At 44.6% G+C, this 16,916-nt stretch overlaps 1 protein-coding gene across 2 annotated transcripts in view; it reads left to right on the top strand.

Moving 5' to 3' along the window:
• The window catches only part of LOC146861821 (uncharacterized), a 1,143,841-nt gene that overhangs the window by 638,104 nt on the left and 488,821 nt on the right, over positions 1-16,916 (top strand). For both annotated transcript variants that reach the window (XM_085643198.1, XM_085643199.1), the window contains exon 10: positions 1,603-1,674. In XM_085643198.1, the coding sequence (XP_085499324.1) occupies positions 1,603-1,674 (72 nt within the window). The remainder of the gene's footprint in view (positions 1-1,602; positions 1,675-16,916) is intronic.

The following is a 16,916-nucleotide window of genomic DNA, read 5'->3' as shown; positions in this document are numbered from 1 at the left end:
ATACGGATACTTCCCTGTTCAGGGAATGAGGGCAGTCGCACCTTTGGAGAGCAGAAATGGCCACACGTTTGGTTTTTCTAGAGAGGAGCAAAAACACGTATGTGGTTCACCCCATAGGCGACTAGCGCGTTTTTCATGAGTACCAGTACTCTCCTCACTGCAGAGAAATGCAGTAATTATAGTGATTAAAATAAGAAGTGCTTGTGAGTGCTGGCCCATATAAAGCACTGCCACTGCCCTTTTCCCTATGACCAGGCTCTTTCTGTTCCTTTCTGGTTCTGTGTTTTTACATTCACTTGTCCTCTCCACTCGCCTCTCTTCTTTTCCCAGCCTCTAACCTTCTCTCGCTAGTTCTGCCCCTCTTACTCTTACTCCCACTTCTTGATTACTCTCTCAACAAGTCTCTTATATTTTCTCAGTTTTTTTCCCTACTTGCCTCCTGTTCTCCCTTCCATGCTGTACTCATCATCAGAGTTTACCACCTGTCCAGAATGTTGTGCTGCTATATTCCATTATTTTTGTGTGTGTATATATAGATATATTAAAGTTAACAAGAAATGTACCAAAGTTTTGACTTTACACAAAGTTGTGTTAAAATACAATTTCTAGGCCCATTTATGATTTCAGAACTCAACAAACATCTGGCATTTCTATCTGAAAAAGTAGCAATCCTAACTTCACCTGTCACCTCACTTCTTTACATTTATCCCTCCCCTTTCCTTCTATGTTCATCTCGTCTTTCCCCTAACCAAATAGATCACCAGTTGTCAAAAGAGCTCATTCCTGGAGTGCTGCAGGTTCCCTACTATCTGTACCCTAAGGGCAGGGCTAACTTCACACCCATGAACCCATTACCCAGTGCAGTCGCTGTTATCATGTAAATGCAGTGATTAGTGTTGGAGGGCACACAAAGGGAAGCAGCTCCTGTGCTGAACAAAAACATGAAAAGAAAACCGGCTTTGATGAAGGTGGAGGAATGTCTTGTGCTGCTGTGTAGCCTAAATGGGACTGGATTACTGACTGGAGGCCCCAGCTCATTTCATGCACCTGACGGAGGGGTGGGCAGGACTAAAGCACTTTAACCCAAATGGTTGCTGCACACCTGGTTGACAGTGCAGGGTCAGTCTACTAGAGACCCTGTCCGGTTAATCACAGCCTGACACAAGCCCACTCAACCCCTGCAGTTTGGGGACATTCAAATGGGGGCTGCTGAAATCTTCAGCAGCAAGTCTGCAAAAGGCTACTTCACGGCTCTGTTAATTACAAGCTCCTCGGAAGCAGAGTGGCCTCTGCCCTGCACTGGACTACACACCGCACCTGACCCTGCCATCGATCAGGGTACCTGTACTCTCCCTGGCAAGAGATAAGTGCCGGTACTGACGGCAAAAAAATTTGGAAGTGCCGGTACTCAGTACAGGTGAGTACCGACCCATTTAAAGCACTGACATCATGTTATGTGCAAACATTATAATGTAATATGACATGACAGTTAAACAGTTACATGAAATGATAGTTTTGTTATATTGAATTTGCATTTCTTTTAAGTTAAATTTGTGTTCCTTCACTGATTACACATTATTTCTTTCCTTTAAAAATCTGCAGATGGAATGAGGCCAATACAGAGTTCTACTTCTAGAATTCCGACCAGCTTAACGTCTAATCGATATTCAACAGGTACGATAATAAGCTTTACTAGTCAAAAATCCAATATTGTTCAATGAATGAGTAATAAACGTGTATCGCTTTCTATTGGTGTTGCAATTTACAACTTTACAACTCTTCATATCTATAAAAAGGCACTGCAGTGTTTATGCAGAAAGGTAGATTACTAGTCCGTGGGAGTGCTATGGTTGGAAGAGTGTGTTTCTGCCAAGTGACCTATATGGATAGTGTTTGAGTTTGTGCACATAGACTAGAGTTCTACTGTAATTGCGCCTAGGGTTGGGGCTGAAACGAAAAGGACCAAGGGCAATGCTTTATTTGTGCATGTGTTTCCGGGTCTCTGCACAGCATTCTTAACACAGGGACTTATTTATGAGGGTTTACCACATAATGGCACTGTCAGACTATTTTTGAGCTGAGAACATAAGAAGATTGTTTACAAATTGTAAAATTTTTAGTGGTATGATAATTAGTAGTTAGCATTTGTACTCATGTTTGGCAGCCTTGCTAGGGCTAGAGGGTGAAGCAAGCTGCAGTGGCTGCCTGGGATAGATTTGGGCCCTGTCATTTATATTTTAACAAATCAAGTAGTGAACAAAGGGTATTGAAAGCTGATGATTATAGTAAATGAACAGTTCAGTAAATAGTTTTTACATCCTTTGTGCAAGTGTTTTTGTGTCCTCAGGTGTGTTTCGGAGAATACACCACATGTCACTGCAAGTGTAAACATAGGTATTTGCAACTCTTTTATGAAAGGTATGAGATGTGCCCCGGTCACGCATCCATGGAGAAGCGCATGATCTCAGTAGGGTTTGCACCTGTTAGATAAAAACTATGGGCCATATTTGCCAAATAATCATGTAGCGCAGCAAGCCACCTTGCTGTGCTGTGTGATAAGTAAAGGGCAGCAATGCGTCGTACTTACTCGCAATAAAAGGCCCATTCCTGTCATTTAAACCCATTGTCACAAAATGTGTTGCTTAACGCCAGTGCAAGCCCCCTTAAACCGTGGTGCAAGGGTGCCCGTGTTGTAAGCAAGATTTTTTTGTGCAGGAAGGGAAATAACCCCCTGAGACATATTCACCTTTCTATGTGTGCTGCAGAATGTAGCGCCCATAGAATGAGGAAGTAAAGAGGAGAAATAAAGATATTCAATCTTGTTATGCCTCACCTGGGGAGGTGTGGCATTTTGATGCATTCCCAGGTGTAACAATAATGGTAAATCGGGGAATGCACCAAAATCAATGGGTGGATGTGAGGGAACACTTATTCTCCAGCCATGGAATGACTCCCTGGGCCAGAGTAACTCAACACAGCGATTTGCACTGCGCTGCGTTACTCTAGATTTATCAAGCCTCACAAGACCATGCAAGGTGGCCTTGCGTGGCTTGATAAATCAGACTTAAGAGGTGCATCACTCTTGCATAAATCAGACTTAAGAGGTGCATCACACTTGCACAAAGTGGCATGCCGCAAGAGCGACACTACTATCTGAATTGTGTGTGAACCTGCCCTCTCAGAAGTTCATGCTTTCATCTAAGACTTGCAATTCCCACAGAAGTGGCAGATGAACTAATTATGTCAATAGAAATTGTTCCGGGTATGCCCAGACGTGGTTGTCGGCTCACTATGCCATTGGATTCAAGCTACCCTGGCTGATGAGGGGTGATGCCCCGAAACCGGTCCCAGGATGCTTGTTCCGGTCCATGGAGGATCTGGCTTGGCTGTTTGGGCTGGACTCTTCCCATGATCCTAGTGTCAAGACGGATTTGCACATGGCTGAGTCCAAACTGGAGTAGCATGGTGAGCAAAAAAACGAAGGATTTAACCCCGATCTCTTGACTGGGGGTGAATGTTTGATTTGCTCTGCATTCCGTCCATCATATGTGTGTCTTTTGTTTTCTCTTCCCAAGTGCGTGGAGTATGCCCGGACGTGGGTCCCGGGCTCACTGTGCCACTGGATTCCAGCTAGCCTGGTTTATTAGGGTTGATGCCCCGAAACCGGTCCCATGATGCTTGTTTCCGGTCCAGGGAGGAACAGGATTGGCAATTCGGGCTGGACTGTTCCCATGAGGCACAGGATCATGACTGATTTGCATATGGCTGGGTCCAAACTGGGGTGGCATGGTGAGCAAAAGAATGATGGATTCAACCCAGATCTCTTGACTGTGTGTGAATGTTTGATTTGCTCTGTATTCCATCCATCATCTGAGTGTCTTTTAATATACATTACACAACAGGTTGCAGAATATGCACTATGTGGAGAGAGCATCTCATTTGAAAGAAGAGTATGCCACAAGCTGTATTATGTGGTTGTGGGGCTGCCCAGTTGCTGTAGAATGGCAGCCCATGTGAATGGGGTTTATGCTGCATTATTTTTTGTAGTTTTGATTCAAGAGCAATATAACAGCTTCCCATATGAACTGGCTTTATATGACCAGCTGTATCATATTTGAAGGACCCTCCCCAGCCCAGGAGCATAAAAATGAAGAGGCCACACACTGAGCTCTGTAACAACATCTTTATTCTTCAGCTAACGACGACTATGCTCTGAATGCATTATGTCATAACCGTTCATAATCCCACCTTAATATCTCCCAGCAGATTACCTAATTCTCATTTAGAGTCCACACAGAACTGCAAGTGTCCTATTGCTTATTATATCAAGAACACTACATCTCCCTCTTTGTTAAATAAAAATTACAATCAACATGAGCATTCTATTTCCTCAATGAGTCTTCGAGGTGTTCTTACTGGTCTGCCAGAATGGGCGGTATGTAGTTGAGTTGCACCTTGATTATGCACCAACAGGCTCAGATGTGTGATACGGACATTTAGGCAGAGTCACCTTGGTTGTGCTCTCCGGAGCTGATGAACGTTCAGGTAGGTGTTTAATATGGGATGAGTCCCTTGTAATGGACTTTCTGGGATGGTGAGCTGTCACCAACTTTCCTTTGCACATCACAACCCTCAAAGGGTCAACAGCAAACAGGTTGTCTGTTTTCAGCTTCCATTTCTGTTTGACCAGTACCCAGTCCCCTCTATCGAAGACTGTTTTCTGGGCATGTCTACACTGTTCCACATATGTTTTCTTATTGCACTTCTGAGAAGTATACATGACATGAATCTTATCAGCACTCAGCAATCAATCCGATGTCCACTGTGGAAGTTTGATTCCGTTGATGGCTCCCCCAAATAGCAAGGTGGCAGGACTCATCAGTTGTGAAATAAGGAGTTGATCAATAGGCTCAACGGGATTGACACAATCCTTGATTTATATTGATTCCCTCAATCGATGCTTCCTGGATTACCTTCTTGAGGGTGCCCATAAATCATTCAAAAACACCTCTGGCTTGGGGCTTCTGATGTTTGACAATGAGTCAAACAAGCAACTCCTTGAATTCTTTCCTCTTGGAAGGCAGACCATTATCAGACTTGAGAATAGCATGGATGCCTCATTCTGCAAAAATGTCATCAAGATGCTCAATGACTTTGTCATGGGTTGTCGATAAGCTTTCCACCTAAGGCAAACACAAGTATTCATAAATGATTAACATGAGATGATGTCCATTTCCTAGTGGCCCAAAGAAATCAACTGCAACTCTCTCCCGGGCATATGCAGGAAGCTCAGACATTGTCAGAGAATGCTGCGTCACTCTGGGGGATAGGCAGTTACAAAGATGGCATGATTTCAGCTCTTTCTCAACTTGTTTATCTAGGTGAAGGAACCAAACTCAGTCTGATGGAGCTCTCCTGGTGGCTACAATGCCACAATGTCTATCTTTGGCTAATTCAATGACTTGCTGTCTCAGGCTCTCAGGCATGATGATTCTCGAGCCTCTCAATATGATACCCTCTCGAGTGATGGATAACTCATCCTGTACATTTTGGAACTTTTGGAATTCAACATCATCATCAAAAGGTGGAATGCTTTACTTCCAAGATTGTATCATAATGAGGTCTTTGAGGATGAGCATGTCTTTATCTGCTTTTATAGCAGCAATAATCTGTTCCATGGATAGAGCTACTGGTGTGCTGAACCACAAAATGAAATTGATATACTCTTTATTCACTTAAGCTGTTAAGCTGTGACGATGTAGCAGCACTCGTGAAAAGTAATCTGCAGGGTTTTGATCTTTGTCATGGTTTCCTCTTGAAATGTAATGTGGAATTAGTTCTAATATTACTAAACCCTCTGGGTAGATTTGTCCTTCGTTGCTTTTCTGGCGATCAGTTTTATGGCGATGTAAACTTGCAGAAATTCCACTGAGTGTGGCATCTCCTGCCAGAAAGATCCCCTGAGTTGAAATTTGGGGGCAAGTTGTGTTTCTCACAACAGGATTGATTCTATCTGGGTTTAATTTTTGCAATTTGACTTGTTCTTTTGATAATGGTGGGTGATCAGTCTGGATTTCTGAGCTATGCCTGGGTTTCGGTAGGTGCTACAATTCTACCACAGTGTTGCTGGTTTGGACTTTTGATTGTTTGGGGAAGTATTGGGATATACTTTGTTGTTGTACTTGTGGAATTTGCAGTAATTTGCCATCTTTATTTTGGTGCTTGGTGCTTGTTGGAAAATACTAGTTGCCAGAGGTCTTTTTGATGGACGGTTTGCGTTATTGTCAGGTCTAATGATGGAGAAAGTATTCCATGATTATTGGATTGATATCTAGGTTCAGACGGCTTTTCAATGTTGTGCTTATTTGCCTTCTCTTACCTAGCCCGTTTCTAGGACTTGTTTCCTGCGGATTCGTCTTGTGGTCACTTGTAGCAGATTGTTCTTGGGCCTGTTTTTGAAAAATCTGAGTTATTGCTTGACATCTTTTTTCCTTGTTATGTCTTGACTTTCGCAGTCTCTTGCGTTCCCGTTTTGTTGATTGATTACTGGGGTTTTGTTGCTGTGATTTCGAAACTGCTATATCGGGTGCTCGTTTTAAAGATTGCTTCATATTGATGTGTTGTTTGATGTTTCGGTTTGCGTATCTGAGTTTAAATCTCTTAGGATGCCATCCATTCCCTCTGTGCTTTCCAAGGGGCCAGGATGTAATGTAGGGTCCTTTTGAGTCACGGTTGTTTTTGTAAAGATGCTATCAGCCAGTGTAACCATGTCCATTGTTTTTTTTTAAACTTATGTAAGTATATCTGTCAGAATCGCCGGAATGGACTTTAGTTGAAGCACTGTGCTTGAACATTGGCACTCATGATATGTAGTGTGAGGATCTTTTTGCACCCACTCAATAATGGAATGGAATACTTGAATTTTCCTTTCTATGCCGGGAACATGTAGTGCAGGAGCTTGCAGGAGATCTACTTGCAACTCTAGTTTTTGCCCAAGTGGACTAGTTTGGGTTGGGCTGCCAATTGTCCCCCCAAGATGTTTTGATCTCTCTTACCCATGCAGTCCATACTGACTTCGGAAGAGACTCGTGGCTGGCCTTCACTAGATTTGGCCCCATGGGTACAAGGGAGTGCACTTAGACTTGCAGACTGCCTATTCGTGGTTGCTTCTGGCACAACTTTTTTTGGACTAGTTTGTAATTTTTGTAGGGCTTTACCTCTGTTTATCTGAGCTACCACCATTACTTGGTTGCCAGTTGTTTTCTTTGGAGTGCTGCAGCTATCTTCCAGTGGAATGTCGATCTTTGCTTTTACCATGTCGAATGTGGTTTTGTATCCGGCTAAAAACAACATATTTGTGGTTTGATCTTGAGGTCTGGGTGTTCTTTTCTGAGCTCTGAAGCTTGGGGAAATTAGAAAATCTGCGATTTTCGAATTCCTTCCTGCTGGCTTTTTTTTTGGCGATGATAACACTGTTGGCGATGCTATAGATGCTGATTCTGGATTTATTTCCAATTGTGCCGCTTCTGTGAGTGAAACAGAGTCTCTTTTGCTGGTTTTCCTACTGTTTTGTCTGGCTTTTTTCTTCGGCTTGACCTTGGTTCTGACTCTCCCAGATCTCCTATCTCATGGCTCCCGGTTCCCTCACGTTTGCGCTTGATTTTGCACTTCCTTTGCTCTTTTCACTTTACTTCCCTTGCTTTACTTCTTTCTTTCTTCTTGATTTGTAGTTGGTAATTTGGTACTTGTGGTACTTGTGGCTAGTGTCCTTTAATTGCACAGTCCTAGGTAATTCTTTAAAGAGGTTCCACGTGGAAGCAAAGGTGGCAGTTGGTTTGGGGATTTTAAGGTGAATCTAGGGGGAAAATGGCTGGGAGCGTACACCAAGCATGCTCCAGGGGCGAGCAGGAGCAGGGCACTCAGGACAGACCACAAGCTGCACCCAACCTAGTTGGAGCTGCTTCCGCGGTCAACTGTGCTCTACACTCAGCGGCCACCACTAGAAGGGGCCGCGCTCTCTGCGCTCTGTGCTCTTCATTTCTTCATTTGATGATAGCTCCAACTGCTCCAACTGCGCTCACGACTCCTCTCTGTGGCCGCTGGAGCCGTCAGCTGCCAGCAGCGAATCAGTCGAGTCGGCTGAGAGAGTAATCCCACCGCTGGGATTTTTTTTTTTTACCGGGACTCGGGCTCAGGAACTCGGGAGCCTGGAGTTGGAGAAAAGCTGATGAGCCGGGAGCCTGAAGGTCTGGGGCCATGGATACAGTTTTTGCATTTTACTGGGACATAGCCGTTTTGTGCTACTTTTTGAGCTTTCAACCTCCTTCCAACTAGTGGTAGAAATAGGTGTTAAAGCAATAATGGGTCCTGCAAAGCTATACATTTCTGAAAAGTATACCAAATTTTGATTTCAGCAAGAGGTAATTTGTGTAGGTCCTCCAAGGTTTTCTTTAGAAACTAAGGGGCAGATTTACTAGCCCCTTGCGCCTCTTTTACGCTGCCGTTGCGTCACTTTTGTGACGCAGCGGCGGCGCAAAACCAGCGCCATTCTGCAGGGTATTTACAACGTGACGGATCTGGGAGATGCGTCACGTTGTAAAGCCCTGCGCCAGAAGTAGGCGTTTCATCGCAGGAACGCCTCTTAAAAGTGGCTGAGTAAAATCTACAAGATTTCACTTAGTCACTTTTGAGCCCATGCTGCGTCAAAACCCTGCGCCTGCTTGAAGCAGGCGTAGGATTGACGCAGCATTGTGAAGATAGGGCACCCCAGAGCCTTGCTGGAGCTGCGTCGCGTTTGCGACGCAACTCCAGCAAAGAGCTGCCTTAACGGCACAGATGCATCACGCATCTGTCCGTTTTTTGCCCCATGGTGCGCCGCATTGTAAATGTGGCACATCCATGGTGGCGGAGCTGTGACGCACAGTAACTGGCGCATCCCTGCTGATATGTAGGGATGCATCAGTTATTGTAAATCTGCCCCTAACAGTTGAAAATAAGAAAAATTGAAAATGAGTCGAAAAAAGCAGCCATTTGGGCCAACGTTTTCATCTGTAACTTCTTCTAAGTCTTGATTTTTTAAAGCAATATACGGTTACATCCAATGGACTATGGTGGTTGTCAGGATATAAAGGACTTGTAGGTTCACCAAGATCCTGGGAAACCCAGAGCTCATAACTGAGCTGCGTCTTGCAATGGTTTTTCATTTTGTACCGGGTGTATAGCATTCATTTGCTAAAATATAAAGAGTGAAAAATAGGTATCAAAGACTCCTATATATTTCTGAAAAGGGATCAGAATATAGAGTTTCGAAGCATTATCTATTTGCACACCTCCGAAATTGTGGCTAACCATACCAGCATGTGAATTATAGGAAATGTTTCAAGGTGACATCTTTTTTACACATTGTCTTACATTTCAAATGCAGAGATGCATAGAAAGGCAATAGATAATACCAGTTTCTCTACAATTCTGTGTTCCCCTAAGTCTCCCGAAAACAATTGTACCTCACATGTGAGGGTAGGCCTAGTGCTCGCTACAGGAAACGGCCCAAAATGCATCATGGACACACCACATTTTTACAGTGAAAACAGACCCTTTTTTAGCAAAGTGCTTAGCTGTGGATTTTTAACCATAAATCAGCCAGCACCTAGAGAAACCTAGCTAACCTATATATTTTTGAAAACTAGACACCCTGAGGAATCTAGGATAGGGTGACTTGAGTTGCTCTCACCAGGTTCTGTTACCCAGAATCCTTTGCAAACCTCAAACTTTGTAAAAAAGAACACATTTTCCTCACATTTCAGTGATCGAAATTTCCGGAATCAGCGTGGATCCACGAGATTCCTCTCACACCGCATTTCCAAAAGTCTTCCAATAAAAATGGTACCTCACTTGTGTGGTTAGGCCTAGGGCCTGTAACAGTAAACGGGGCTAAATGCAACGTGGACACACAACAATTTTTACAGTGAAAACTGACCCTTTTGTTCAAAGTGCCTAGCTGTGGATTTTGAAGCCTAGCTCTGCCAGCACCTAGGGAAACCTAGCAAACCTATACATTTTTGAAAATGAGACACCCAGGGAAATCAAGGAGGGGTAGACTTGTGTGGTTCATTCTGGGCAGCCCACACCCCTGAGCTTTGAAAATAAACAATCTGTGGTGCCTAGTATGTTTCTGCCCCTAATGGGGTTCAGGTAAGGGGCTATTGCCCCCATGTGCCTCCTGGAGGGCAGAAAGGCTGTGGCATTTTTTTGGGGGGGTGGGGACATTGGCATGGCCATTCTGGGCATCCCCCATACCCGATGTATTAAAAAAATCGGTGTACTCCCTCGTGCCTAGTGGGCTTTCTCCCTCCCTGGGTTTAGATCAGGGGCTACTGCCCCCATCTGCCTCCTGGGGGGATGGAAAGACTGTGGAATTTTTGGGGGGGTTTGTGGGCATTGCCATGCCAATTCTGGGCAGGCCCCACCCCTGAACTTTGAAAACAAGACTCCCTGGTACATAGTGGGCTTTCTGCCTCCTGGGGGCAGATAATGGGCTATTGTCCCATCTGCATCCTGGGGGGTAGATAGACTATGGCAATCTTTGGGGACAGAGGCATGGGCATGCCAAGTTTGGGCAGCCCCCATCTCTATGTATAGATAAAATAAGAATATTTCCTGGTGCCTAGTGGGCTTTCTGCCCACGGGGATGCAGATCAGGAGCTACTGCCCCCACCTGCCTCCTGAGGGGCAGAAAGACTGTAGCATTTTTTTGGAGGGGGTGGGCATTGGCATGCCCATTCTGGGCAGCCACCAACCCTGAATTGTGGAGACAAATATCCTGGTGCCTAGTGGGCTTTCTGCCCCCGGTGGGCAGATAAGGGGATATTGCCCCCATCTGCCTACAGGGGGACAGAAAGACTGTGACAATTTTTCCTGGGTCGGGTGCCCCAATCCCTGACCTAAAAAAATGGATCCCTGGCATCTAGGGTGCTTTCTGTTCCCCCAGGGGCTGATTGCAGGCTACTGTGCCCCCATTTGCCCCCTAAGGGGGCAGCAAGACTGACAATGCCTGTTTTTCTAGGTGGAGCAAAGGTCCTTGCCAAAGAGGCCGCTCCCCCCTCCCTGGCGTCTACTGGGTGGATCCCTGCTTGGGGATCACCCTCCTGGGGCAATCCCCTTGTAGGGATCCACTTAGGAAAGGTATCATTAAAAAGAAGACATTCTCCCCTTTCCAATGTTACCTCTCCCATGTAATTAAGTGCTCTGGCTGGGATAGCCCCATGAGCACAGAAACAGTGAAACTGATGCTAAGTTTCACTTTCATTTTCAATGTAATGGAGTTAGCGTGCCATGCACCCGATCGTCATTTCAATGCAACAAAAAAAAGCCATGGGAGGTTGAGAAAGCTCTTCCCCACCTCCTGTGAATTTTGGTTTTTTAAATCCCTCTGCCATTTGCAGCAGAGGGATTTTGTGCTCCTGTGCACATGACAGATTGGTTTCATCATTAGCACAGAAGCACTGGTGCTCATGACGGAACAATTCCGCCATGAGCACCGAAGGGGTTACCATGGACTCCCTGATTGGGCACATTACCCTGTTATAATGTAAACCCATTGAGTCTTGTTCGCTCCCTGCTAAACAAAAAAAGAATTTGACTAGATGTGACTTAAGTATGGCTGCTAGTGAGTCTTTAGGCTTTTCCAGGTGCCAAATTAATCTTAAAACATCTGAGGAGTGTTGCGTAACAGAGACTAAATTACAATTACGGGATAATCCCGTATTCGGTAAATGCATAGAAGGCACAGGGCGTTATGATCTCCCCATAATTACGGCTTACTAACATATAGTCTATGGGAGAGGCTCTCCCGCTTTAAGGAAATTAACGCGTTGCTCGCTCCCCCTAAAGTTGAATAAATCGACCAAGCCGTGAGCAGTAAGGTACTTAAGAAGTTCTGCCCACCTTGCATCCTAGGTGTTGGAGTTGCCTTCATATGATTAACTTGTGTCCTGGGACCCATGATAAGTTTAGCATTAAAATCACCAAAAAGAAAAAAGTGAACTTGAAAAGCACAGTTAATCAGCATTAGTATGTAGGTTATTATTATTATTATTACTCATTTGTATGGTGCAACAAATCATCCCCAGAGGGATCTCTTGGCGCCTGGGAAGAAGACTCTACTGGGAACTATGGTCTTAAAACAGGCAGGTCTTAAGCAATTTCCTAAATTGAAACAGGTCGTGCAGGCACGGATTTCCTCAGGGGGACTGTTCCAGTAACTGGGGACTTGATGAGAAAAGGCCCAACCACCCATTTTGACCTTCCTAATTCTCGGTGTGCAGAGCAGATTGCAATTACTAGATCTCAACTGGCGCACACGGCAATACAATTCAAGTTTCTTCTTAAGGTAGGCTTGGCCATTCTCATGAATAGACTTAAAGACCGTACATAGCAGCTTAAAAATAGCTTGTTTCCTAATAGAAAGCCAGTGTAATTGGCATGGTAGTGGTAAAGAACACTGGACCGGTTTATTGAGGGCAAGATGGGCTGCCATGTTTTGTACCACCTGAAGTCTTGATAGTAGGTCTTCCCTTATTCCAACCAGCAAAGAATTGCCATATTCCAGTCATCTGACCAGAAGCTACTGGATGAGGGCTTTTCTTGCCGATAAAGGGATCCAGGGGAAGATCTTTTTTAAGCATCCGCATTGTGCCGAAACAGGTGCCTGACAATGTCTTCACCTGTTCTTCCATCGATAATTTATTATCGACTCTAATGCCTAGATTCTTGGTCCAACTTTTTGGGGAGAGCGCCTCTCCTAGTTCAGATGGCCACCAGTCTGGGGTCCACAATTCCTCAGCTTTGTCAAACAGCAGTATCTCTGTCTTGGTGGAGTTAAGCTGCAGAACGTTCTTTCTCATCAATCTGGCTATATTGACATACAGTTTTTGAACTTTACTTTGGTTGCTGCAGTGTCATCCTCAATAGGGAATTTCAGCTGCGTGTTATCAGCATACGATATAGTCTCAAACCCACACCTTCTGATGACTCCAGCCAAGGGGGCCACATACACATTAAACAAGGTGGTGCTCAAGATAGAGCCCTGTGGGACTCCTTTATCTACCGCGGTGATTTGTGACACAAAAGGAGTCAAGCTGGACACAAGAGTTCTGTCAATTAGCTTTGGATACATTTAAAGTCCATGCCTCTGACACCAATATCTCGCAACCTATCCAACAAGATGCGATGAGATGGTGTCAAAGGCTGCTGACAGATCGAGGAGGACAAGCATAGCTGGGGTCCCATTATCTAATGACATCCTAATGGTGTCAGTGACCTCTAGTAGGGCTGCTTCAGTGCTATAAGAAGCACGGAAGCCGGACTGGGATGAGTCCAATACGTTATGTTGTTCTAGAGCAAGAAAGGTGCTGATTAATTAGTGTCTCCATAATCTTAGAGCAACAAGGGAGGAGGGAAATCGGTCTGTAGTTTTGAAGATCAGTCGGGTCAGCTAACCCCTTTTTGAGCAGTGGTTTGATCCATGCGCTTTTCCACTTACGAGGGAACGTGGCTGTAGCTAATGAGATGTTGTAAAATTCGGCAAGGACATCAGCTAGGACCGGGGTAAGTTCCGCCAACATGGCGGGGAGTACAGGGGGGATCCTGATTTTTATGTTAATTAATAAGGAACCCACTTGCTCAGCTGTGATATCCGGGAACACTTCAAGGATGGGAGGGCTAGCATTTTCCTGAAGGGGTGCTCCCTCCTGGTCTACCTCCTCCGGCCCAAATGAATGATAGATTGTATCAATCATATAAATAAAATGGCTGGCTAAGTCCTCACATATCTCCTGAGTAGATGGGGGAAGCGGTTTAATAGCCCTCGGATTTGTGAACTCAAGGAGTGCATTGCTTCCGTAATCCTGGTGCCTAGATGTGCTCTCCTGGCTGAGTTACAGCTGTTTAAATAGGCTCTGTGAGCTGATCGGTATACTAATTAATCTAGGTGAGATTTGGATTTCCTCCATTTCCTTTCCTTAACCCTACATAGGGCCTTTTCTCTCTTGAGAGTGTCTGAGTACCATGGGACTGGGGCTGCCCCATCCTGAATTTTTACCCTCTTAAGTGGTGCAATAGAGTCTAAGGTCTCTATAATTGAAGCCTCAAACGTCTCTAAGGCTATGTCACAATCTTCACCGTTCGTGAACGAAGGGGCGATGTATGTTTGACTGAAGGCATAGGATGTCACCCTTCTCCAGGCTCTGCGAAGGTCTTTACAGACTTGCGGATGTGCGGGCGGTTTAGTGAGTGCCCAAGAAAAGCTTAGTGCCGAATGGTCGGTCCAGTCCAACATCTGAGGGGGGTCTACTACTAATTCCGGGATATTGGAAAAAATCATATCCAACACATGACCCACGATATGTGTGGGACTAACGACTCTTGAAAAGAGATCGAGTGACTCCATAGCTGCCACTAAGCTGACAGACTCTGTGTTGGAGAGGACCTCCAAATGGTGATTAAAGTCTCCTACCAATAGAAACCTTTCCGTGTGTAAGGTATAAGGGACCAATCTTTCTAGTTGAGTAGTGAAGAACTCTTATTTCCCCCTGGTGGGTGGTAGACTAAAGCTCCCGCCCACTCAGTCACTTGCGATCCCTCCACCCTAAAGATCAACAGCTCTAAACTGGGGGAGGAGACTGTGCAAATGGTGCCCAGCATGCTCAGGAAACAATGACCAGCCTCTCTTCACTCAAACAATCGTCAGGTATGATTGGTGGTGGACCGGAGAGTTGCCAAAACTGGGGGACAGAATTAGGTAAGATTCAACCCTATAGCCTCTCAAACAATCAATAATTCATCACAATTTTAAAACACAGATTAAAACTCAATTTCAAAACAGAAGGCAAAATACACGTGCAGCGCGCAGAGTCTGCTTCTCTGGGATGGGATATGAAATTAAACAAACTAATGTAATGTATACAACTAGCATTATTTAAAATTATTATAAAAATGTATCAAATAAAAAAACAAATTAGTCACAGGGACATGAATTGCTAACACTAAGAAGGAGGAAGACCCTGTTTTCACCCGAGGTACCTCTACCTGAAGACTTAGACTGACCCAAATGGCTAGTCCGGCGGCCGCGTAACCACGAGTAGCAGGAATAGCAGGACTTGAATAACAAGCATAACCCTCAAAACATGGAGCAGCAATAAGCCAGGTCTCCTGCAATAGGATAATATCAAAAACGGAAACAACTGTCTTCCAGTCCTGATTAATAAGCTTCCCTTTAAGGCCTGCCACATTTCATCTAAGTACAGATAAAGTGCTGTACTGCCTAGAAAAATTATGGAATGTGTCTGCTAATACCCTTTGATAGGGGGTGGCAATAGGTGACTCTGGTGGTTTATCACTCCTGAGTGTTTTGCAAGCAGTATCAGATGGTAAAACTGCCTCTAGCCCAGTAAGTCAATCCAAATCAGAAAGTTCATCAAATCTGTTAGATGTAGGTAGTAGGGCACAGAAGACGCGTGCAGTGTAACCTGAACTAGTGCCAGTGCATTTGAGAATGTTATACTGACTGTGTTGGGCTGTTTAAATTTGCCTGAATGCGTGTTATCCTCCCCATGAGAAATGGCTGGACTTGTGTCCTGTGTGCTGCGATTTGCAGGTAAGTTACTCAGACTCTGCCTAAAGTGGGAAAAAGGTCAGTAAAAAAAGCCTAGTGGGACCAGGGTGATGGAGGTTCTTGACAGAAAACTAGATCCAGCATTAAATAACAGATGATGTACCAAATTTGGGGAACTAAAATGAATCACAATACAATTACCCAGGAGTTCAGATGCATTTGGCCCAATCCATGCGCATCTCCGTACATACAAGATGTCTCTAGCATGAAAAAATGGCACGGTAAGTCTTGCACTGGTCAGAATTCAATGGGGGTACCCCTATCATGACAACCACCCTGGGGCATGCAGCTGGAGGAAGATTAATAACTGGTAGTTGTGCCCATATCTGTGGCTGTGCTGGGATAGCTTTACCCCACTGTTTCCCTCAAGGTAGTAAGAAAAATAGGAGTTCAAATAGCCAAAAGAACAACTTTCTGCCTAGTTGAAAAATGTTTGTTACATAAGTGATTTGTGTCGACTATATGTGATGATGGATTGCTGGAAGCAAGCTGAACCTGTGTTAATGACATATGGCCTACTAAGGATTCTTCAGGTGAATCATTCACAGTACACTGCCTGTTTGGAGCGCTAATTATAGTTCCATTCAAGGGTCCCGGTTGGCCAATGCCAAATGCCGACATTTTGGAGTCAATAATGTCCAGACGTGAGACTGGGGAGAAAGTACAGTATTAATCATTGAACATTGTTTCTTTGTAAAAAGTCTTTAGATGGCTGGCCAAAATTCATTGATAGAATTAATTATGCTGGACTTGTCTTCCTGTAGGAGTAGGGGTAAAACCAGGTCTGCTGGGCTTGGTAATAAACCAGTCACAGGCTCAATCTTAGAGTAAAGTCTCAGATGAAGGAGGAAGCGGGCTAGCCATCTTTGCGTGCCTTACCACGTTTAGATTTCTTTAGCAGTGTGGTGTGCACAGACTTATTGTTTGCGGCATTAGAGGAAGGAGAGGGAACGGCTACAGGAGGGGTGGTCTTACAATTCGAAAACAACTACAAGATGGGTGATATGGCACCAAGTGGTATAGGCACTCACTCTTGACGGTTACGTTACTTCTAGTTCCAGTGATTATGGTGCTCCAGGGTGGGGGAGATCACCACAACCCCCAAGTGTGATCCCTAGGGATCTGCCTTTGCAACTACTCAGTACCCGAGCACACACATGAAAGTACATTAGTAGTGTATAGTATAAATGTTCTTGACAATATTAGTTTCCTTGTGCTTTTATTTTCTTCTTTGAAGGTCAAGTCA

The sequence above is a fragment of the Triturus cristatus genome, chromosome 2_2, assembly GCF_964204655.1.
Source record: "Triturus cristatus chromosome 2_2, aTriCri1.1, whole genome shotgun sequence".
Taxonomy (NCBI): Eukaryota; Metazoa; Chordata; class Amphibia; order Caudata; family Salamandridae; genus Triturus; species Triturus cristatus.
Note: the sequence above shows the minus strand (reverse complement) of the source record. Positions and strands in the feature narration are given on the sequence as shown.